Consider the following 24,988-nt stretch of genomic DNA (forward strand, 5'->3'; position numbering starts at 1 on the left):
GGGTCTCCACCAAGAGTCTCCACATGTCCGCATACCACGGACACCTGGATCAATCTGGAGCTACTAGTAGGACTAACCTCTGTGGCACTCAATTCTGCGAATGACCCTGCCCAGCAAGGGACAGAGGGAAGGCGTATAGCAGCTCCTCTTCTAGCCAGGTCTGAATGAAAGCTTTGATTCCCAGGGTTGACAGATCTCTTCTGAGACTTAAGAATTGGGGAACGTTCGCATTGTGAGATGCGGCCAGCAGGTTGACAGAGGGGAGACCCCAGCGATCTACTACCAGCTGAAGGGTTTTGACCAACAATGCACACTCTCCTGGATCCAGACTCTCCCTGCTTAGAAAGACTGTTCTAACATTGTCTTTTCCTGTAATGTGGGAGGCTAAGATCGTCTGTAGATGTATTTCTGCCCATTCCATAAGGAGATCTATCTTCTGTGACACTTGCTGGCTTTTAGTTCCACTGTGGTGGTTGATGTAGGCTACTGTTGTGGTGTTTTCCGGCATTACACAGAACACTTGACTCTGGAGTAAGTGGCTGAATTGTAGACACGCCAATCTGGCTGCCCGGGCTTCCAGGCAGTTTATGTTCCAGAAGGCCTGTTCCTTGGTCCAACACCCCTGGGCCATCAGTTCCTGACAGTGAGCTCCCCAGCCCTGGAGGCTTATATCTGTCATGAGTACCAGCCAGTTTGGAGAGGACAGGGGTATACCCCTGCCCAGATGAGCTTCCTGCAGCTACCACTGGAGCCGAGCATATACTTCCATCAATAAGTGGAGGCGAACTGAATAGTGTTGAGACTGCATGTTACAACGTGACAGTAGTGATTGCTGAAATGGTCACATATGTTCACTCACTCACGGCACTACTTCCAGGGTTGCTGCCATCAAATCAATAAGTTGGAGATAGCTCCACACCTTCGGGTGTATTGTGTTCAGATGCACTTGGTACATCAACTTCCTTAACTGCGTGGTCGAGGGGAAGACCTTGCTCTGCTTGGTATCGAACCGGACTCCCAGATTTTCCAAGGACTGGGAGGGTTTGAGACTGCTTTTGTCCAGGTTTACAACCCAAGTTCCTGAAGCAAGGAGGTCACCCTATTGGTCACCCGGAGACTCTTTTCCATGGACTTTGCCAGGATCGACCAGTCATCCAAGTACGGGTGCACCAGATTCCCTCTTTTCTCAATGCTGCCACTACAACTACCATAATCTTGGAAAATGTTTTGGGGGCGGTGACCAGGCCAAAGGGCAATGCCTGGAACTGATAATGGTGACCCAGTACTGCAAAGCGTAGGAAACTATGTTCTTGCCGGATTGGAATATGTAGGTAGGCCTTGGATAGGTCCAGGGAGGTTGAGAACTTTCCTGATTGTACGGCCATTATCATGGAGTGTAGGGTTTCCATGTGGAAATGAATCACTCCTAGATGTCTGTTGATGCTCGACGTCCAGGATGGAGCGAAAGGAATCTTCCTTTTTGGGTATCATGAAATAGATGGAATAACGCCCCGTATTTTCTTGGGACGCAGACTGGGATTATAGCCTTCATCCTGAGGAGCATTAACAGGGTTGTCTCCACTGACTGCTGTCCTGAGGAGTGCTGAAAAATTCCAGCGCATATCCTTCTTGTATGAGCTCCAGTACCCTTTTGTCTGAAGTGATCTCGACCCACTGTTGGTAAAAGAGGGACAGCAAACACCCTATTTCATCATTCCGAGGATGGGATGCAAAACTATTTAAGAATGGACTCCATCCTCCTATTATGCACATCCTTTAAGGCCACTCCTCCCTCCACTGGGATAACTGTTCGCTTAGAGGCGGCACAAACGAGCACATCCACTTTAGGGAAAAAAACGTTCTCTCGCTGCCCGATTCAGTGGGTATAGAGCTTCTAATACTCATCCCCCTTTAAAACTTGCTTCTGGGCGTAATCTCTATTATATCTTGACCAATTAGAGTCGATACAATATCTCTTGGTTGTTGCGGAGTTCTAGTTCCTCCTCCTGTATCCGAGCCTTCCCGAATTTCCCAGGACTTTAGATCTTCATTGTCTACAGAGATTCTTGTTGGTTTCCCAACATCTCTTAGGGAGTCGGGTGGTCCTCCAGCTGTTATCATGGATTTCTCAGATTCCATTGAAGGGGGAACTGGTTTCTCCGGGGCACTGGGGGTTAATGATGTTTCACTAGCCAAAGCGGCAAACTCCTGCTCCTGGGTTATACCGCTAGCCGCTCCAACCGGTGTTCTCACAGAAGGAGTTTGAAAGCAATCAGAAATGGTTGGCTGATACAATTTTACTGGAGTTGAGGTAAGGGAAAGTTCTCTTAACTTTGCCTTCTTATTTGTATGGGGCATGGCAAAGTTATACGAGGACATACAATCAGCCCGTTCAGGAATGTAATACCTCTTTTTCAGATATCAGATAATTTAAGATTGATTTCAAATCAAACCAGGAAGAAAAGTTTTTTTTTTACTTAGCTTGTCGCCGTTTCTCTAAGGCCGCACCTTTCTCCTCCGATATTATTTCGTCCAATACCGTCCCAATCCGGACAAAGCCGTACGTGCGCGCCCCTTGACCGCGCGCGGCTTAACCGTCGCGCCGGGGTAGACAGGATCTTATAGTCTACCCGGCTCCTCCTTCTCCGACGTCACCAGCACGGCAGCACAGAGTCCGGAAACAGACCAACAAGAATGGAACGCGGGCCTCTCAGCAAAGTAGACCCAGGAAAAGGTGCGGCCAGGAACTCCCAGCATCTTCAGGGTCTGGGAAACCAGGGCCGGCAATTTGTCTCTATGGAAAAAACAGAACATGGTCCAATACAGTTCTAAACCAGGGGGGGATTTCCCCATCTTCCAAGGATTCTGGATCTTCGTCTTCATCCATGCCATCCAGGTCCCTGCCAAGGATACCCTTGGTGAGTCGAGGCATGCCTTGAGGTCTGCTGATAGGACTAGGAGAGGGAAGGCTTACCGGCTGATGTTCCGTCTGGACAGGGGCAAGAGAATTAGCAGACTGCACCTGTATGAAGGCTTGAAGACCTTGAAAGAATTCCACCCAAGAGAAGGTGGCCAGGTCCATGTCTAGCCCAGGTGGTACTGGGGTAGATGCCACTAAATTTCCCTCTACCATGGATGTCCCAGTCCCAGGGTTACTCAGATCCGGGGTACTTCTGGTTAAGGCTGTGGCTGACCCATCCACTGAATGGGAGGAGCCGGGCTTAGCAAAGTCTGAGGAGGCCACTCTCCCTGGGCTTCCTCACAGTGCTGACATAAGCAAGAATCCAGGTCAGACTGTGCAGTCCTAATGTGACAAGCAGCGCAGAGAGAAAGGCGCTTATGTTTCTTTGCTACCGGAGCCATTGGCGACAATAAGGCGTTCAGACAGCTCGCGCTTAAAGTTTTATGCGCACAGATTTTGGGCGCCTATGTGGGCCACAACAAGGCACATGCACAGCCTGTGTGCCCAGCTTTACTTGTATTCTGCGCCTAGTAAGTTGTGTGCACGCGATATTATACGAACAGCACGTGCGCAGAGCAGACACGCACTGTGCCTACCAAAGCTCTATGGTGGGCAATACAGGCACAAAAACGCATGTAAGATGGCGCTGCAGAGGCCTACCATGCGGTGTGCCGACCAAACCTAAAGCAGGGCCTAGCCCACCGAGGAAGCTGCTCAACCCATTCGGAAGCCACTTCCCCTTACCCCAACGGGATCGGAAACGTTGTCAGTACAGCGTGCCGAACAAGGAGAACAGAGGAAGTCTTACCAAAACCCCTCCAACGTCTCTGAATCGGAAGGAAATCCTCTTCTCTCTCTCGCTCTCTCTCTCTTTTTTTACTTACCTGGGCTCAGCACTTACCGGCGGAGTACAGAGATGGTCTCCGACTGCGGGGGGAGAGAGCTTCGGCTGTCACCACTGTGCTCGGCTTCCTGCACGTGCTGCCTTTTAGCTGCTTCAGCAACAAAGTCCACGCCGGGAACCGGCTACCGGACCAAGGCACACCTCTGAAGGATCTCGGAAATCACCTCAGGAATTCTCAACTGGGGAAGGGACCTTTAGGTGTTGCCACAGTAGAACGGAGCTCAATCTTTTCTCCAATTTAAAAGTAGAATTTCTTCTTCCAAACGGTACAGCGATCCCCATAGGGAAAGCATGTCCGCATCTGCTGGAGACAGAGAAATATTGAAAGACTGATGTCACTGCAGGAGTGTATATAGGGTGACGTCAGCTTTGAAACCTGACTCTGTCTCCATCTGCTGGCAGAGGAGCATAAACCCCATTGGTCCTGAGTCCATCTAGCTACATGCTAAGAAACATCTTTTTTGTTGGTCCTTTAAAAAAACATATTGCAGCCAATTGACTCCAGTTTTCTCCAGGAATAATATGCCTACTAGAACTGCACTTAGTACAGAGGAGAATGACTACTTGTGAGCATTTTTCAGATGCTGCATGGTACACAAGCAAGTACAGCTTTCTTTTAAATTACTAATGAATTCAAATGGAAATTTTCAGCATACAGCACTCTTTCAGATATGGCAGGTCAACCAAACATACTATCGCAGAAAACAGAAACCTGCAAATTATTTCCTACTTGCTGTGGAATTCATGTTCTCTGTCTCCGTGTGGTGCTCTGTACAATATGGCACTTGCTCTTCTTTAATGTTTAATGAAGCATTAGATGTGAAAAGTGGATGATCTGAAAATTAAAACAAAAAAAAACACTTGTTTAAAACCTACATTACCAAAATCAGTTTTGAATGCTGCTGCTGCTGTGCCTCTGCTTTGTCACTTGCACTCACTGGGCTCAATTTTCAAAAAGTGCACAAGCACATACTTTTATCCATAAGGGAAGAAAAGAGGGCAAAAATAAATCATATTTTTACACAGGTAAGCACATATTTACCTACATCAAAACATTTGATTGCTGCCTCCTATATGTTTTGTTTGGGAGATTAGTTTAAGCGTAGGTGTTCTCAGAGGATAGCAGGATGTTAGTCCTCACACATGGGTGACATAATCAGATGGAACTCCAGTCCGGAACTTTGATTTCCAAGATTCTAGAACTTTCAAACATGCCCTACTAAGCATGTTCAGCTGAAGTCATCACCCTGCCCCCTAGGCAGAGTTCTTCAATTCATGATATAGCTAATATATGGAGAAATCAAGTCTCAGGGGAGGCAGGTGGGTTTTGTGAGGATCCCTGAGGCAGTGGAGTGCTTCAGGGATCTGTACTGGGACACATGCTTTTCAATCTAACTAGATAAATGAAGCTTGACCGACGTGCCCGCAAATGCGCAGTAGAGAGCAGCTCTACTGCGCATGTGCGGGCGAGCACGTCAGTCTTAGGCAGCGTCAAAAAAAAACCAAAAAACATGGCGGCAGCGGTGGTAGCAGCGGCAGCGGGCAGCGGTAGCGGGCGGTAGCGGCGGCGGTAGCGGGCGGCAGCGGCGGCGGTAGCGGCAGCGGTGGTGGGCGGTGGCGGTAGCGGGGCGGCGGCGGTAGCGGCAGCGGGGGGCGGGCGGCGGCGGCGGTAGCGGGCGGCAGCGGAGGCGGTAGCGGCGGGCGGCAGTGGCGGCGGTAGCGGGCGGCGGTGGCGGGCGGCAGCGGCCAGTAGCGAGGGAGGGAGGAGAGAGAGAGAGGGAGGGAGGGACGGACTAAGTGGGAGGGACGAAGAGAGAGAGTGGGAGGGAGTGACTGAGTGAGAGGGAGGGATTGAGTGAGGGGGAGGGACTGAGTGAGGGGGAGTGAGCGGGACTGAGGGAGAGGGAGGGAGTGAGTGGGACTGAGGGAGAGGGAGGGAGGGAGTGGGACTGAGGGAGAGTGAGTGGGACTGAGTGTGAGTGAGAGGGAGAGAGGGGGAGGGAGTGAGTGAGACTGAGTGGGAGGGAGGGACTGAGTGAGAGGAGAGGGAGGCTGGGGAGGAGTGGGTGAGTGGGTGGGAGGGAGGTAGGGGAGAGAGAATGAGGGGGAGGTGAGAGACAGAGGGATGTAGCCCGTTTTAACGGGCTTAACGGCTTGTATATTTATAAATGATCTGGAAAGGAATACGACGAGTGAGGTAATCAAATTTGCAGATGATACAAAATTATTCAATGAAGTTAAATCACAAGCAGATTGTGATAAAATGTAGGAGGACCTTGTGAGACTGGAAAATTGGGCATCCAAATGGCAGACGAAATTTAATCTGGATAAGTGCAAGGTGATGCATATAGGGAAAAATAACCCATGCTATAGTTACACAATGTTAGGTTCCATATTCGGAGTTACCACCCAGGAAAGAGATCTAGGTGTCATAGTGGATAACACATTGAAATCGTCGGTTCAGTGTGCTGCGGCAGTCAAAAAAGCAAACAGAATATTGGGAATTATTAGAAAGGGAATGGTAAATAAAATTGAAAATGTCATAATGCCTTTGTATCACTCCATGGTGAGACCACACCTTAAATAGTGTATAATTCTGGTCGCCGCATCTCAAAAAAGATATAGTTGCGATGGAGACAGTATAGAGAAGGGAGACCAAAATGATAAAGAGGATAGAACAGCTCCCCTATGAGGAAAGACTAAAGATGTTAGGACTGTTCAGCTTGGAGAAGAGATGGCTGAGGGGGGATATGACAGAGGTGTTTAAAATCAAGAGAGGTCTAGAACGGGTAGATGTGAATCGGTTATTTACTCTTTCGAATAATAGAAGGACTGGGGGCATTCCATGAAGTTAGCATGTAGTACATTTAAAACTAATCTGAGAAAGTTCTTTTTCACTCAGCGCACAATTAAACTCTGGAATTTGTTGCCAGGGGATGTGATTAGTGCAGTTAGTGTAGCCGGGTTTAAAAAAGGTTTGGATAAGTCTGTTACCTGCTAATAATCAAGTTGACTTAGAAAATAGCCACTGCTATTACTAGCATCAGTAGCATGGGTATACTTAGTTTTTGGGTCCTTGCCAGGTACTTATAAGCCTGGATTGGCCACTGTTAAGAACATGCCATACTGGGTCAGACCAAGGGTCCATCAAGCCCAGCATCCTTTTTCCAACAGTGGCCAATCCACGCCATAAGAACCTGGCAAGTACCCAAAAACTAAGTCTATCCCATGTTACCGTTGCTAGTAATAGCAGTGGCTATTTTCTAAGTCAACTCAATTAATAGCAGGTAATGGACTTCTCCTCCAAGAACTTATCCAATCCTTTTAAACATAGCTATACTAACTGCACTAACCACATCCTCTGTCAACAAATTCCAGAGTTTAATTGTGCGTTGAGTGAAAAATAACTTTCTCCGATGTGAAGAAAATGGAGGTGGCCTCTTTAAGGCCCTCCCTGCAGGCAGATGCAAGGGTGAAGCCGAATCCGATGTGAAATCGTGGGTGCGCTGGGGACTTAATTCAAATTTGATCATATTATGATCACTATTGCCAAGCGGCCCCACCACAGTTACCTCTCTCACCAAATCCTGTGCTCCACTGAGAATTAGATCTAAAATTGCTCCTTCTCTCGTCAGTTCCTGAACCAATTGCTCCATAAAGCTATCATTTATTCCATCCAGGAACTTTAATTCTCTAGCGTGTCCCGATGATAAATTTACCCAGCCAATACTGGGGTAATTGAAGTCTCACACAACTTAAACAGAGGGAGTCAGCAGTTAACCACAACAAACAAAGTCAAATCCAAACAATATGGAACCCAACAAATACTTTAGATTATAGCCTAAGAAGGTGTCAGCAAGCCTGATGTTGTGTGACTTATAAGTAAAAGACACCAACCGGTCTTCTAATCATTCACCTTCATCATCTTTTAATACTTCAAAAATTATTTTTATAACTTTTTCATTTTTTCTTAAAATAGTCCTCCATCCATTTAAACGAGACGTAACGTCTCAACCATCTCATCAGGAACAAAGAGGAGGAACTGAAGCCGAGGCTCGCGTCTCTTTAAACCTTATGTCCCGTTTAAATTGGTAGCCCTATTGATTCAAGATAAGTACTTTTTCCATTTTCTTCTTGATGCTATTATTCTAAAGATTAGTAGTATTATTTTTTTTACAGGTTAGAGACTCTTGTTCAAATGTTTTTCGCATGCCCCTGAGGAAGCTAATAAGCGAAACACTGGCCGTGTTGGGCTATGTAAACAAATTATTTTCAAGAGTCTGGGTTGTGATAATCTCTATGGATGGAGGACTATTTTAAGAAAAAATTTAAAAAGTTATAAAAATAAGGGATAATAATAGACTCTGCCAGACTGAATAGCAACTAAGGCCCGCCATGCGGCTGGCAGAAGAGGAAAAAGGAAAAGAAAATAAAACTACCATAAGGGAAAGGAAAAAAAAACCAAAAAACAGCTGCAGCTCTAGAAAAATTCACTTACAAAAACTGTGAGTGCGCAAAGTAAATACCGAGAGAGAGATGGCTCCTGCAACCACACAGCTCCGCGGGGGAAAAAGAAAAAAAAAAAAGACTGAGGGAGTCTGCCTAGGGGGGCAGGACAATGACTGCAACTGCACATGCTCACTAGGGCATGTTTGAAAGTTCTAGAATTTTTTGAGATCAAAGTTCCGAACCGGGGCTCCATTCAATGATGTCACCCATGTGTGAGGACTACAATCCTCCTTGTCTTTGGAGAAACATTAATACTGAATTTCCAGATGCTAGCATGTAAGGTCTAGGTTTACCTGGAAGAATTAATAAATTAACATTTGAGAAACCTAAATTCTTACTGAGAAGTAAGCTTCTCCTATAATTGCCAAGAAACTCTTGCTTCATTTTATTTCTTTTTGGGCAAAGCTACCCTCCTTCCTTTCCCTGTTAAGGTACAAGCGGAAGCTCCTCAAATCTAGAGGAAAATTAGTTTCTTACCTGATAATTTTCCTTCCTGTAGTACCAAGGATCAGTACAGACTGAAGGGTTATGTCTCCCTTCCAGCAGATGGAGTCAGAGAAAAGCTGAAAAGCACCCCCCAGATATACTCTTGTGCCACCTGCGATCTCTCAGTATAATCAATATCAAAGCAGAATGAAACATAATTCATCCACTTTTTTTTTTTTTTAAACTAATGACTAGATAAAGTAAGAAAACTCTAAAAATACAAGAAAACTTGTCTTCCTTTTTGTAACCCGAGAACTTGCCGAAGCCAACGCAGCGGCAGGAACTGTAAAGAGAAAACAACAAGAATACGAGCGGACTCTCCTGCAATAGACATACTTGAAGTTAGCAAGTAGCACATTTAAGACTAATCGGAGAAAATTCTTTTTCACTCAACACACAATAAAGCTCTGGAATTTGTTGCCAGAGGATGTGGTTAGTGCAATTAGTGTAGCTGGGTTCAAAAAAGGTTTGGACAAGTCCATTAAAGGCTATTAATCAAGTTTAATTAGGGAATAGCCACTGCTAATAATTGCATCAGTAGCATGGGATCTTCTTAGTTTTTGGGTAATTGCCAGGTTCTTGTGGCCTGGTTTGGCCTCTGTTGGAAACAGGATGCTGGGCTTGATGGACCCTTGGGTCTGACCCAGCATGGCAATTTCTTATGTTCTTATACTGTTTTGAGAGTCAAATCCGTCAAGGTGGCATGCTTGATAGGCTCAAACGGCGAAGCGCAGAGACCACAGAGAACCAAATTCAAGCTCCAGGATGGACAAAGTACCCATACCGGAGGGTGCAAATGTTTGACCCCGAGTGAAAAAACGAGCAACATCCGGATGACCAGCAATGGAAGAGCCTTCAATCTTACCCCACAGACAGCCCAAGGCCACCACCTGCACTCGAAGCGAACTGTAGGCAAGTTTTTCAAGCCGTCCTGCAAAAACGTGAGAATATGTAGTATAGAGGTCTGCCGTGGGGACACCTTCAACCCACTGCACCATGAATCAAAAACCTTCCAGACGCTAACATAGGCAAGGTAAGTCGAGGTCTTGCGCGCCCTAAGAAGACTGGAAATCACGGCTTCTCAGTTGTCTCCTTTCATAAGCCAAGCCGCTAGACAAAAGCGATCCACCTGATCGAAAAATACAGGACTCTGCCTCAGAAGATCCGGGAGATGACAGAGACGCAAAGGACCGTCTACCACTAGGTTGATTAGATCCGCGAACCACGGTCTTCGTGGCCACTCCAGAGCCACTAGAATGACCAGACCCCGGTGGGATTCTATGTGCCTTAGACCCTTTCCCACCAGTGGCCAAGGGGGAAACACATAGAGGAGAATGTCTGGAGGCCACAAAAACACCAGAGCATCTACCCCTTCTGACCTGTGCTCTCTCCCATGACTGAAGAAGCGAGCCGCTTTGGCGTTCAGCCGAGTCGCCATCAAATCCAAGCGTGGAGTCCCCCAGCGGGGAGTTATGAGCTGCATCGCCTCAGGCAACAGCTCCCACTCTCCTGGATCCAGATGCTGTCAGCTGAGAAAATCCGCCTGGACATTGTCCACACCTGCGATGTGAGAAGCCGCGATACGGGTCAGGAGGCGTTCCGCCCAGGCCATCAACAAATCCGCTTCAGAGGCCACCAGACAACTTCTTGTACCCCCTTGTCGGTTTATGTAAGCCATGGTTGTCACATTGTCAGAAAGAATTCTGACTGCCCTGTGATGGATTAAGGGAAGAAATTGACGTAGGGCCAGGCGAACTGCCCTGGTTTCCAACCGATTGATGGACCATTTGGCCTGTCGAGGGGACCACCGTCTCTGCGTTGACCTGGATTGACAGACTGCTCCCCAACCTGTCAGACTGGCATCCGTCATAACGATGATCCAAGGTGGAGGTTCCAAATTCACCCCTGAAGAAGGTGCCGCGGTACCAACCACCAACTGAGACTCGTTCTGGCCGGTTCCATTAATGGTAAGGGCAGATGATAGTCTTTCGACTTGGGATCCCAGCGGGAAAGCAGTGCTCTCTACAAAGGTTGCATATGAGCAAAGGCCCAAGGAACTAGCTCCAGAGTAGATGCCATATGTCCAAGAACTTGCAAATAGTCCCATGCCGTAGGCAAAGGGAGGACCAACAGGCGCCGAACTTGAGACATTAAATTTTCCATCCGCTGGTGGGGGGAGGAAAACCTTGCCCGCATAAGTGTCGAATCGGGCTCCCAGAAATTCCAATTCCTGGGACGGAACCAGCTGGCTCTTGGTGAAATTGACTATCCCACCTAACGATCGCAGTCGGTCCAACATCGACTAATCCACTATTTTGCAAAGTGCCTCCGACTTCGCTCGGATGAGCCAATCGTCCAGATAGGGGTGAACTAAAATTCCTTGCTGCCGGAGGGAAGCCGTGACCACTACCGTCACCTTGGTGAATACTCTGGGGGCCGTCGTCAAACTGAAAGGCAGGGCACAAAACTGATAATGCTTCCCCAGAATCATGAACCTGAGAAATCTCCGATGATGCGCTTAGATTCTTATGTGTAGGTAAGCCTCCGTCAGATCTAAAGAAGCCAAAAACTCGCCCTTGTGGACGGCCGCAATAACCGACCTCAGCGTCTCCATCCGAAAACGCGTAACGCACAAGGCCCGACTGACCTGCTTCAGGTCCAGGATTGGTCGGAACGTACCTTCCTTCTTGGGAACCACGATGTAAATAGAATAACGACTGGTTCGACGCTCGGCTGATGGGACTGGAACCACAGCTCCCAGTGCTCGTAACAGAGACGTCTGCGCAATCATCTGTTGCTTTGCAGGGGGACTGCAAGGCGACACTAGAAACAGATCGCTGAACGGGCGAGCAAAATCCAAAGCGTAACCGTGACTTATAATGTCGAGAACCCACTGGTCCAATGTTACCTTGACCCATTTCTCCCAAAACAGGGACAGCCGTCCCCCAACCTGTGGGACGGAGGAATGGGTCGGCGCCCCTTCATTGTGGGGTCTTGTTGGGGGTAAAACTATGAGAGGCCCCCGAACGCTGAGGCCTCCTGCCTCGAAAGGAATGCACCCATGCCTGTGATCGAGACGCCGACTATCTGTGAGAAGGAAGAATCCCTCCCGGCACGAAAACGGCACTGACCACGGAAACGGCCCCTGAACACGCCGGAAGGGCGAAACTGTCTGGGCTTGTCCTCAGGAAGCTTATAAACCTTGTTGTCCCCCAAGTCCTTAATAAGCTGTTCCAGCTCAACCCAAATAGCAATTTTCCCTTAAAGGGAAAGGAACCCAACCGGGATTTGGAGGAGGCATCTGCCGACCAGTTATGGAGCCATAGTAGCCGCCTTGCGGAGATCGCCGATGACATAGTGCGTGCAGAAGTTCGTAGAAGATCATATAAGGCGTCTGCTGTGTAGGCGACTGCAGACTCCATGTGGTTGGCCTACTCTGCCACCTCTGGGGGGAGCTCCTGGGCCGGAAGCAACTGTTGAACCCAGCGGAGAGTGGCCCTCTGCATGAGACTGCTACAGACCGCGGCCTGGACACCGAGCGCAGAGACCTCAAAAATGCGCTTCAGTAAGATCTCCAGCTTCCGATCCTGAAGATCCTTAAGCGCCGTTCAGCCAGTCACGGGAATGGTGGTATGCTTAATTACAGCTGTGACCGCAGAGTCCACCTTAGGAAGCTTGAGAAGGTTTAAGGATTCGCTCGGTAGCGGATAAAGCTTCTCCATAGCCCTGCTGACCCTTAATGAGGCTTTGGGGAAATCCCATTCCCTGGATACAATTTGAAACAACTTAGGGTGAAATGGAAAAGTTTGCGGTGGATCTCGAAGGTCCGCTAAAACAGAATCTTCAGGAGAAGAATCTGCCTCTGGTTGTGGTGCCGGGATCTCCAGCTCCCGCACCACATGTGGAATTAAAGGATCCAGCTCGTCCTTGCTAAATAAGCGAAGTATCTGTGGATCATCCCCCTCTACCAGTACATGTGTGTCCACATCTCCGCCCATGTCCAGAGCGAAGGGGTCCAACAAATTTAAAAAAAAACCCAAACATTTTTGAAAAACAAGTCTGTATTCCATACCAATAAAATTGGATGATGGACGACTCTCCACCCTTTCAGATCGAGTGAGTTTTGGACTGATCTGTGGTACTACAAGAACAAAAATTAGCAGGTAAGAACCAATTTCCCTTTCCCTGAACGTACCCAGATCAGTCCAGGCTCCTGGGGTGTACCAAAGCTCCTTACTTAGGATGGGACCTGGAGAGTCCCGCTCACAAAACCCTCTCGCCAAAAGACCGGGATTCCAGATACCCCACATCCAAGCAACAGTGGCTTGCAAAAGTATGCAGCGACATCCAAGTCGCTGCTCTACAAATTTCCTGCAGCAAAACCATCTGAGCCTCTGCTCACAAGGCTACCTGAGAGCACACAGAGTGGGCTCGCAAACCCTCAGGAACCAGACGACCCTTGGTTATGTACATCGACCCAATGGCCTCCTTGAGCCACCACACAATAGTAGTCTTAGATGCCTGAGAACTTCTCTTCGAACCCCTCCACAAAACAAAGATGATCAGAGCTCCTGAAATCATTTGTTACCTTGAGATACCACAACAAAGCTCTGCATTCATCCAAAAGCTTAAGCTCCCTCGCATGAGGTTTGAAAGAGTCCATAACAGGAAAGGCTAGAAGCTCCACAGTCTGATTCACATGAAACGCCAATACTACCTTAGGTAAAAACAAGGGTATTATCCGCAACGAGGGAAGGATCCACTAGAACCCAAACAACCCATGGGAGGAAGGCTTGTAAGATCAAACTAGTCTCCTGACTGCAGAATTGCAGGTTTTTTCACCTTCTACCATCTGCTGGAGACAGAGAAATACTGAGGAACTGCAAGTGGCATACATGATCATGTAGCAGTGTCAGTAAAACTTTCTCTGCTCCATCTGCTGACAGGGATGCAAAACCCAGAAGTCTGGACTGATCTGGGTATGTACAGGGATCTCAAGTTTTGAGTGTGTTGGAAAGGGGTTTGTGTATTAACCAAGGTTATTCTGCTGTCTTGCTGGTATTTCCAATTTTATTCATTTGTTTTGTAATTGCCCATAGGTAGAAGGGTAAACAAATTTCACATATAACATGAGTTTGAAGTATGTAACATTGTAAGAGAAATTTGAATTCCATGAACTATAGGAAAGCTACCCAGAATATCTATTCACCTGTATTGCCCTTTTGTTCTCCAGTGGTTTTACAATTGGCCCTGTAGCACGACATTTCCTCTTTAACCTTCCACAAAACGTCAGGACTGGCAGTGGGATAGCCTGATATAAAGAGATGAAAATGCAAACTAAAATAAAAAATCCAAATGATGCTGTCATACTGCCTGAGCACTTTTCAACTTAAGTGTCAATCACTCCATCTGGTCTTGAATAAATTAGTGTATTTTAATATTAAGAGAACTGAAAGTTCTTGCTTAACAATGACTGAACAGTAAAGAAACAGCAGAGGACTGGAGTTTGTTTTGTAAGCGAAACTTGTGCTACAGATTCATGTTAACAGTTTTGTAGTCCAATTGGGATCCATTAGCAAGCTGTACGTTATTTTTCAGGATTGCATACCCTCAGCCTAACAAGGGCATTGTGTCATAACTTGAGATTTAACATTCTCATGTCTTATTCTAGTCATTTTTTTTTTTTTACTTACTGATAGGGGGAGAAGTGAAGTCTCCTTGTCCCTCGGACTCCAGTAGGTCACTAAAGGGGGGCTCAAGCTCTTGCTTAACCCGTAGCAGAACATCAGGATTGAGAACTGGATAACCTGTTACACAAAGATAGATTCTTTTTTAGATTATGTACTGAAAAACTGCACTTACAGTGCTTTGCATAAGTCCTTATGACCAAGGCTTTTGCCAGAATTTGACCATGCCATGTAACATAGTAGATGACAGCAACCCCCCCCCCCCCCCCACCAAAAAAACCCCAATTGATTCATCCAATCTAACCAGTTATTCCAGTTCAGACTGCAAATATATATCCCAACTGCCAGCTGTAAAGGCTTATTTATAAAACTTATATTCCGCAATCTCTCAGCAATGCTGTCTGATGCAGATCACACAACACATTCAAAACAGTATGTAAAACAGATATAAAAGTATAAAACATAAAACACTAAGTAAACAAAATTATAAAAAAAAATTCTCTGCAATACATTTCAATAAGATCCAGAGTGAGACAGTACCTTCAATTAAACCTGAAAAGCTTCTTGATACAGTAGAGCCTTGAAACCTTTATGAAAATTCCTTAAATTCTGTTTCCTTTTTCAGATAACTTGGAAGGCTATTCCAAAGGATTGGACCAAGGGCAGAAACCCTCTTCCAAAAGCTGCATAATCGACAAGTCTAAACAGTGGGAATTATTAACAAATCTTGGTCCAATGAATGTAATGACCTTCTAGGCTTCTAATGAATTAGTAGCTCTAGATATTTAGGACCACCATTTTGACAGGCTGTAAAAAACATGATAAGGCATTTAAACTTAATTATCTGTAAGAATGGCGAGCCTTCATTGGTTACCCAAGTAGGTGTAATATGGGCTCGGAAAGAGACTTTCTGAAACAGACTAGCCACAGTGTTCTGGATGATTTATAACACAAGCAAAGTTTTCAGAGATAAACTATTATACAATATGTTACAATAATGGAGAAATTACTTACCTAATAATTTCATTTTCCTTAGTGTAGTCAGATGGACTCAGGACCAATGGGTTTATGCTCCCCTGCTAGCAGATGGAGACGGAGTCAGGTTTCAAAGCTGACGTCACCTTAGATATACTCCTGCAGTGACCTCAGCCTTCCAGTATTCTCTTCAAAAGCCACTGTGGACATACTATTGACAAACTTGATTAAAATTTGATTACAAATGGATAACCGTAACTGTACTCAACCAAACATAAGCGCTGAATCAAAGGAAGATTATAGACACCCTGATTTAGGGACTGGGTGACAGTTTACCCATAACCTCTTGGAATCTAGATTCACCCCATGGGCGATTCCCTGGCACCGCTCTTGGGCAGTGTGGACAAGATGCTGAATCCATCTGTCTACATTAAGGAAAACAAAATTATCAGGTAAGTAATTTCTTCATTTCCTAGCATGTTGCCAGGTGGACTGGGGACCAATGGGATGTACAAAAGCTACTCCCAGACGGAGCGGGAGGCTGTCCACAATCTGATTAGCACCGCCCTTGCAAAGGCTGCTTCCTCTCGGGGCCAAACATCCACGCGATAGAACCTGGAGAAGGTGTGCAAGGAAGATCACGTCGCCGCTTGGTAGATGTCGACGGGAGACAGTAGCTTAGCTTATGCCCAGGATACTGCTGGGCCCTAGTGGAATGAGCTTTAACCTGAAAGGGTAATGACTTCTCTCTGTCTTTACATAAGCTCTCGAGATCACCTCCTTGATCCAGCATTTTAAGATAGCTCGCGGAGCTGCCTCGCCTTGTTTCTTTTCACCTTGGAGAACAAACAAGTGGTCCAGTCTTGTGTACCAGCTCTGTGCACAAGACCTATCTAAGGACGGTAAGGAAATGGACTGGTTAAGGTGAAACTCCGAGACTACCTTTGGCAAGATGGAATGTTCCAGGAGTCAACCGGAGGTACAGCTTCTGACATAACAGCGCCTGTAGTTCAGAGATGCAATGAGCTGAGCATATCGCCATCAAGAATACATCTTCAGCATTAACAGGCGTAGAGACAGAACACGCAGCAGGCGAAAGGAAGGCCCAGCTAAGATGTCTACAGTTGGAACAGCCATTTTAAGGGTGGCCAGAGGTGTTTAACTCCTTTTAGGAAACGGGCCAAGTCCAGATGTGTGAACAGGCAGCCTCCTTTCACCTCGCCTCTGAAACAGGAGAGCACTGCCACCTGGACCTTCAAGGAGTTGAGGGACAGTCCTTTGTTCAGGCGTCCTGTAAGAATTCCAGAATCATTAGGAATCTTTGTCATCTGAGGGGGCACCTGCATTCCTTGCACCAGGACTCAAATATTCTCCAGATCTGCACGAAAGTCAGGGACATTGAGAACTTCCACGCTTGGAGCAAGATGGTGATTACAGCCGCTGAATATCCATGCTTCGTCAGGCGAGCCATCTCAAGGGCCAGACTGTAAGACAAAACAGAGTTGGGTCCTCGTGAAGGATCAGACCTTGTTGGAGAAGGTCCCTGTGTGGGGGGAGGCATAGGGGGTTCTCCACCAGAAGCCTCCGCATGACTAATCATCTGTGATGTTCAGTCTTGTAAATGACCTTGCCCAGCAGAGGCCATGGAGGGAAGGCGTACAGTAAGACCTCCTCTGGCCAGGTCTGGATAAGGGCATTGATCCCTTGGTAGTGCTCTCTTCTGCAACTGAAGTATCGGGAGGGACGGGGGGACGGACACCTTCGCATTGTGAGATGTGGCCAGTAGGTCGATGGAGGCTGCAGCGATCTACTAGGAGCTGGAAGGCTCTGGACAACAACGCCCATTCCCCTGGATCCAGACTCTCCCTGCTGAGAAAGTCTGCTCTGATGTTGTCCTTTCCCGCAATGTGGGAAGCCAAAATCCCTTGTAGATTTAACTCCACTCATTCCATAAGAGGGCCTATCTCTAGAGACACTTAGTGGCTTTTGGTTCCACCCTGGAGGTTGATGTAGGTTATTGTTGTTGCGTTCTCAGACATCATGCGGACTGCTTATCCCAGAAGCCTGTGGCTGAATTACAGACATGCTAATCTGACAGCTTGGGTTTCCAGGCGGTTCATGTTCCAGCGCCTCTTACCTGGTCCATTGCCCCTGGGTTGTTAATTCCTGACAATGGACGCCTCATCCTCGGAGGCTTGCATCCGTTTGGGGACAGGTTTACACCCTTGCTTAGATGCACTTCCTGTAGCCACCACTGGAGCAAAGAACATACTTCCATCAGTAGGTGGAGGCGCATCGAGTAGTCTTCAGACAGTGGATTCCAACGTGACAGCAGGGAGCATTTGAGTGGCTGCATGTGTGCCTTTGCCCATGATACTACCTCCAGGGTTGACGGCTTGAGGCAGAGGACCTAGAGATAGCTCCACAACCTGGAGCACATTGTGTTCGTTAACCGACGCACTTGGCACATCAGTTTCCTTATCCTCAAGGGAGGGTGGAAGGGTTCAACATCAAGCAGGAAGGGTCCTGCTTGGTGTTGAACCGGACTCTCAGGTACTCTAAGGACTCGGAGGGCTTGAGACTGCTCTTGTCCATGTTCACGTTCCAATCGAGTTCCTAAAGCAGGGACCCGACCCTGCTGGTCAACTGAAGGCTCTCTTCCAAAGACTTCACCCAGATCAGTCAGTCATCTAAGTAAGGGTGCACCGGGATCCCTTCTTTCCTCAGTGCCGCCGCTACAACCACCGTAAGTTTGTAGAATTTTCTGGGGGCAGTTGCCAGGCCGAAGAGCAACGCCCGGAACTGATAATGGCAGCCCAGTACCGCAAAATGTAGGAAACACTGATGGTCTTGACGAATTGGGATATGAAGGTAGGCCTTCGAGAGGTCTAGGGATGTTAAGAACTCTCTTGGTTATATGGCCATTATGACGAAGCAAAGAGTTTCCATGCGGAAATGAATTATCCACAGATGACAATTGACACTCGAGGTCCAGGATGGGGCGAAATGAACCCTCCCTCCTTGGGTAATATGAAAAGATGGAACACCACCTCGTATTTTCCTGGGGTATAAGTACCAAGGTTTTAGCCCTCAAACTGAGAAGCCTTATCCAATGTAGATTCCATTGCCAGTTTTTTTTGTGCTGGGAAAGGCCAGGTGATATGATGAACATGCACCAAGGGATGCTGCGAAATTCTACAGCGTATCCTTCTCGTATGATGTCCAGTACCTATTTGTCCATTGTGATCTTGACCCACCTCTGATAGAAGAGGGATAGTTGGCCCCCTATCTCCTCGTCCCATGGATGGGTCGGCCAAACTTCATTGGGAAATTTGGGTCAAACTTGAGCCCGAACCATTTCCTCTTTTTGGTTGTTGGCTCCGAAAGGACTGAGACCTTCCCGAAGACCGAGATATCTGAAATGATGAGTTTCTGTAGGGCTGGAAGCAGTGGAAGTTCCTGGCCCGACCCCTCATGGGCGAGGGGCGCTGTGACCTCTTTTTCTTATCTTCTGGTAGCCGAGGCACTGGAGATTGACACCACTTACTGGCTAGCTTTTCCAATTTGCTTCTGAATAGAAGGGATCCCTTAAAGGGCATCTTTGTAAAGGTAGCCTTAAATTTCGCAGCCATAGCTGTCTTCTGGCCGCCACCACTGAGGCTACTCCTCTGGCCGAAGTACGCACTAGATAAGAGCTTACATCAGTTGCGCTCCTGAGCTATCTGCCTCTCTCGAGAGAAGCAGGCACGAGCAAACCACCAGGGCACAACAGGAAGCGATCTGCAGTGTCACTGCTGTCACGTCAAAGGCATGCTTAAGGATGGACTCCAACTGCCTATCGTGTGCATCCTTCAAGGCTGCTCCTCCATCTACTGGGCTGTTTGCTTCGAGATGGCGCAAACCAGGGCGTCCACTTTTGGGAAATGCAGGTGTTCTTTGGCCACCAGGTCCAGAGGGTACAAGGCCTCCAAGGCCCGACCTCTTTTAAAACTGGCTTCTGGGGCATCCCAGTCCAAGTTAATCAACTCCTGGATGGCTTCCAGCATCGGGAAGTAAATTTTCTCCTCTCTCTCTTTTTTTTTTTTTTACACTTACCTGGGCTCAGCACTTACCGGCTGAGTACAGAGACGATCTCTGGTTGTGGGGGCGCCGTCACCACCGCGCTCGGCTTTCTGCACTTGCTTAAGCAAAAAGGTCCATGCCGGGAACCAGCTACCGGGCCAAGGCACACCTCTGAGGGATCTCGGAAATTACCTCAGGAATTCTCAGCTGGGGAGGGACCTTTAGGTATTACCGCAGAATAGCAAGGCTCAATTTTTTCTCCAATTAAATGTAGAATTTCTCCTTCCAAAAAGTACAGCAATCCCCATAGGGAGAGGTACATCCACCATCTGCTGGAGATAGAGAAACACTGAAGTCACTGCAGGGGTGTGAATCTAGGGTGACGTCAGCTTTGAAATCTGCTGCCAGGGGAGCATAACCCATTGGTCCTGAGTCCATCTGGCTACACGCTAGGAAATTTAAAATTTCACTCCCATGGATCTTAAAAGCTTCACAAGTGGTGTTAAATACATATTAAATAGGGAGCCTGATAAGGCCTCCCCCCCCTATTTGTAACGACCTTAGTTGAGCGGTCCTATTAGTCAAATGAACATAAAATTTACATCCCGTCCCCAAGAAAAATCAAAAAGGAAAATTAGTTCTTACCTGATAATTTTTGTTTCTGTAATACCACAGATCAGTCCAGACTGCTGGGATTTACCTCCCTTCCAGCAGATGGAGACAGAGAAAAAAACTTGTAGAGCACACCCCCCCTTCTTAACTTGGTGTGCTACCTGCATCTCCTCAGTATAATCAGTATCAAAGCAGAAAACTTGTAGGAAACTAGCAAAAAATTGCAGATCAAGCAAAAAACCAACCAAAAAACTGTCGAACTGAATAATGAAACAGAATAAACCTGTAGCCTTCTTTTGGTTTCTTCAGCAAAAACTTCAACATCAGAGCGGACTCTCTTGATAAACCTTTCAAGGGAGGGCGTCTGGACTGATCTATGGTACTACAGAAACAAAAATTATCAGGTAAAAACTAATTTTCCTTTCCCTGTACGTACCCGGATCAGTCCAGACTGCTGGGATGTACCAAAGCTTCCCTACACTGGGTGGGACGTAGAGAGACCCACTTGAAGAACACCACTGCCGAAACTACCATCCCCTGGATTCTGGACATCCAAACGGTAGTGACAAGCGAAAGTGTGTAACATTTTCCAGGATGCCACCCTGCAAGTCTCCTGCGGTGACACCAACTGACACTCAGCCCAAGAAGCAGCCTGAGAGCGTAGTGAGTGTGCTTTCAAGCCCTCAGGAATAGGCTGGCCACAACAAAATTTAAGCTGACTAGACTGCTTCTTTTAACCATCGGGCAATAGTCATCTTGGATGCTTGTTGACCTTTCAGAGCTCTATTCCACAAGATGAACAAATGATCCGAAACCCGGAAAGAATTTGTGACTTCCAAATAGTGCAGGAGAGCTCTCTGACATCCAAACGCTTCAACTCCCTAGCATACGGTGTCTCCGAATCGATGTGAGAAAAAAACAGGAAGCTCCACAGACTGATTCAAATCGAATGACGAGACCACTTTCGGCAAGAAAGAGGAAACTGTTCTGAGAGAGACCCCTGAATCAGAAATGCGCAAAAAGGGCTCCCTACAAGAAAGGGCCTGGAGCTCGGATAACCCGCAAGCCAAGCAAATAGCCACCAAAAACACCGCCTTTAGAGTGAGGCCCTTCAAGGTAGACCCATTGAAGGGGCTCAAAAGGGGCATCACACAAGACCTTAAGCACCAAATTCAGGTTCCAAGACAGACAGGACAGACCGGAGGATTCAAATGCTTCGCCCCCCCCCCCCCGCAAAAAACGGACCACATCCGGATGTGATGCGAGAGAACTACCACCAAGCTTGCCCAGAAGACATCCCAAGGTTGCCACTTGGACCCGAAGGGAATTAAAGGACAAGAACATAAGAACATGCCATACTGGGTCAGACCAAGAGTCCATCAAGCCCAGCATCCTGTTTCGAACAGTGGCCTTTCCTCTCAGTGCTCCCACTAAGCTAAGCCTTTCTGTAAGAACGCCAGAATCTGCAGCACCAAAGAATGGCGAGGAAGATGCTCCTTGCACCATACTGGAACACCTTCCACGCCCTAACATAACGTCAGTGAGGTAGAAGGTTTGCAAGCCTGTAGAAAGGTAGTAATGACATCCTCCAGATAACCCTTCTTTCTCAATCACCTCCTTTCAAAAGCCAGGCCACTAGACAAAAGCGATCCGCCTGATTGAAAAATATAGGGCCTTGATGAGGAAGATGACCCAACCACAGGGGACCGTCCACTGCAAGACTGACTAGGTCCGCGAACCACGGGCACAGAGGATTTCCGGAGCCATTAGGATTACCCTGCCTGTGTGCACCTCTATACGGTGAAGAATTTTTCCGACGAGTGGCCATGGCAGGAAGGCATAGCGGAGTACTGTGATCGGCCACGGAAGAACCAATGCATCTACCCCTTCTGTTCCATGCTCCCTTCTGCGACTGAAGAAGCAAGGGGCCTTGGCATTCCTTTGAGTTGCCATCAGATCCAGATGGGGAACTCCCCACCTGCGAATGATGAGGGCCATCGCCTCTTCGGAGAGTTCCCACTCTCCGGGCTCAATGATTTGTTGACTCAAGTAATCCGCTTGAACGTTGTCTGTGCTCGCGATGTGTGATGCTTCCAGAACGGCGAGATGCTTTTCCGCCCAGTCCATGAGTTGCTCCTCTTCCGCGGCTACCGGCTGGCTTTTGGTTCCACCCCGACGGTTGATGTAAGCCACTGTCGTTGCATTGTCGGAGAGGACCCGAATAGCCCGATGGTGCACAATCGGTAGAAAGAGCTGTAGCTTTCGTAGTGGTGTACGAAGGGGCATACAAAGGGGCATGCCCTTTTGTACACCCCCTTCGGCGTGCGACGCCTCTGGTCTCGGCACGGTTTTTCTCTATCTCTCCCTTGGCGCACTTTTCTGTCGTTAATGAGTAAACGCCCAAGGGACCAGCTCAAGTGTTGATGCCTTGGAACCAAGGACCTGTAAATCGTCCCAAACCTTGGGCACAGGAAGAGACAACCTGGGACGGAAGAAGGTTGCTTTTTGCCCGATTGACCACCCATCCCAGAGACTCTAGGAGACCCATAACTCTGCTGATCGCTGCCTTGCAATGTGCCTTTGACTTTGCCCGAATAAACCAGTCATCCAGATATGGGTGAACTAGCACTCCTTCTTTCCAAAGAGCTGCTGCGACTACCACCATTACCTTGATGAATGTGCGAAGTACCGTCGCCAAACCGAATGGCAGGGCACAAAACTGAAATGCTTGCCGAGGACCTTGAATCGAAGGAACCTCTGATGATCTTTGCGAATGGCTATGTGTAGATACGCCTCAGTCAAGTCCAGGGAAGTCAAGAACTCGCCACTGTGGACCACCGCTATGACGGAGCGCAAGGTCTCCATCCAGAATTGTGGAATCTTGAGGGCCTTGTTGACCTTTTTTAAATCAAGGATCAGCCAGGAGGACCCCCTTCCTCTTTGAGACGATGAAGTAAATGGAATAGCGTCCCTTTGCGCACTCCGTCAGAGGGACTGGCACTATGGCCTCCAGAGCCAGCAGCCAGTCGAGAGTGTTGTACAAAGCACCTTTTTTTGCAGGAACCGCAAGGGGAGACAAGAAAGAGGTCCTAGATGGGCCGAGAAAATTCCAAAGCGTAGCCGTGTTTTATGACCTCTAGAACCCATTGGTCAGAGGTTATCTTGACCCATTCCTCATAAAAACTGGACAGCCGTCCTCCCACCCTGGGAACCAAGGAATGGCCGACTGAATCTCATTGAGTGGATTTGGATCCCGGTGGCACGGAACCGACCCCCTCCCTAATGGGCCATCGGACACGAAAGGAATGAGACCATGGCTGTGCCCTGCCCGGAGGGCTGTCGCCACTGGTGCCCTGCTCTGCCGGAACTCCTTTGGCCTTGAAAACGAGCACGGGAAGCAGAGAAACCCCTGGAGGGTCTGGGCTTGTCCTCTGGGAGCCGGTGAACCTTATTTTCGCCCAGCGACTTAATCAACTGCTCCAAATCCTCTCCAAACAAATTTTCTTTGAAAGGCAAACAGCTCAACTGGACCTTAGAAGAAGCATCAGCAGCTCAGTTGCATAACCAGATAAGTCTCCTGGCCGAGACTGCGGCCGCCATCGTCCTGGAGGAAGTCTGCAGGATGTCATATAAGGCGTCCGCACCATATGCCACCGCAGCCTCCAGACGTTTGCCTGCACCGCTTCCTGAGGCGGGAGCTCTTGAGAAGTTAAGAACTGTTGAACCCATCGTAAGCTCGCCTGGAGCATAAAGCTACTGAAAACAGCCGCCCGAATACCCAGAGCGGAAACCTCAAAAATCCTTTTCAGTAGAACTTCAAGCTTTCTATCCTGAAGGTCCTTCAGGGCTGCTGCTCCAGCCACTGGTATTGCAGTCCTCTTTGTGACCGCCGACACTGAAGCATCCACCTTGGGAAACCTCAGGAGTTCCAAGATCTCTTCAGGCAACGGGTACAATTTTTCCATCGCTCGACCCACTCTGAGGCCTGCCTGCCTCTGGGACGTCCCACTCCTGTGTCATTAACTGCTGGAGCATGGGATAAAGAGGAAAAAGTTCTAGATGTACCCCACAGTCCCATGAGGACCGGGTCCACCGAATCCTGGGGCAGAACCTCGTGAGGAAGGTCCACCCCGAGCTCCGGCAGGACCCACGGGATAAGCAAGTCCAATTCCTCCTTATGAAACAGGCGAACCACTTTCGGATCATTGCCTTCCAAAGGAGGCGCCTTGCCGGGGTCCTCATCCAGATCCCCTCTAGAGAGGGGTGTAGGAGATGTAAAGGCATCCGCCAGACCAGCACCCTCAGCGTCAGGTACTGGGGCTCCCACCCTCGGAAGGGAAGAGTTGCGAAGCTTTTTGATGCGCAGAGAGCCTTGGGACTCGACTCTAGGGAACCTTACTTGGGGGCCTCTCAGGTTGCCCCTGTATGGAAGCTCCAGTCTGATGTGCCTGGGTGGCTAGAAATGCTTTGTGCATGAATAGCACAAAGTCCAGTGAAAAAGCTTCAGGGACCCCCCCGACGGTAGGGGATCATGATCTCCGTCAGAGCCCTCCCTGGACTGCTCCTGCCGGTCCTCTGGGCTTCCAGGGACTGGAGAAAGATCAGGAATTCCCCTCCCCCCAATGCTTTTGCCTGTGCCTCGGCGAAGGTATTCAAAATGGCCACCGTTCCCGCACTTAGGGGGAACGGGTTGGCCTGACTGCCCGGAATGGCCTGCCTCTTGCGAGACCTAGGCAGCACCTCCGAGGTGCCTTCCCCGCTGGGAAGGCACCGAATACAGAGGCCTGAATG

At 48.2% G+C, this 24,988-nt stretch overlaps 1 protein-coding gene across 7 annotated transcripts in view; it reads right to left on the reverse strand.

The window, feature by feature from the left end:
* The window catches only part of LOC115094265 (zinc finger protein 436-like), a 69,173-nt gene that overhangs the window by 20,736 nt on the left and 23,449 nt on the right, over positions 1-24,988 (reverse strand). For 6 of the 7 annotated variants that reach the window (XM_029607144.1, XM_029607138.1, XM_029607140.1 and 3 more), the window contains 3 exons: positions 14,555-14,668; positions 14,071-14,172; positions 4,597-4,701 (listed from right to left, as the gene is read on the reverse strand). In XM_029607144.1, coding sequence (XP_029463004.1) covers positions 4,597-4,701; positions 14,071-14,172; positions 14,555-14,668 — 321 coding nt within the window. The remainder of the gene's footprint in view (positions 1-4,596; positions 4,702-14,070; positions 14,173-14,554; positions 14,669-24,988) is intronic. The other variant, XM_029607143.1, reaches the window with a different exon arrangement.

This window comes from Rhinatrema bivittatum, chromosome 6, assembly GCF_901001135.1.
Source record: "Rhinatrema bivittatum chromosome 6, aRhiBiv1.1, whole genome shotgun sequence".
Classification (NCBI taxonomy): domain Eukaryota; kingdom Metazoa; phylum Chordata; class Amphibia; order Gymnophiona; family Rhinatrematidae; genus Rhinatrema; species Rhinatrema bivittatum.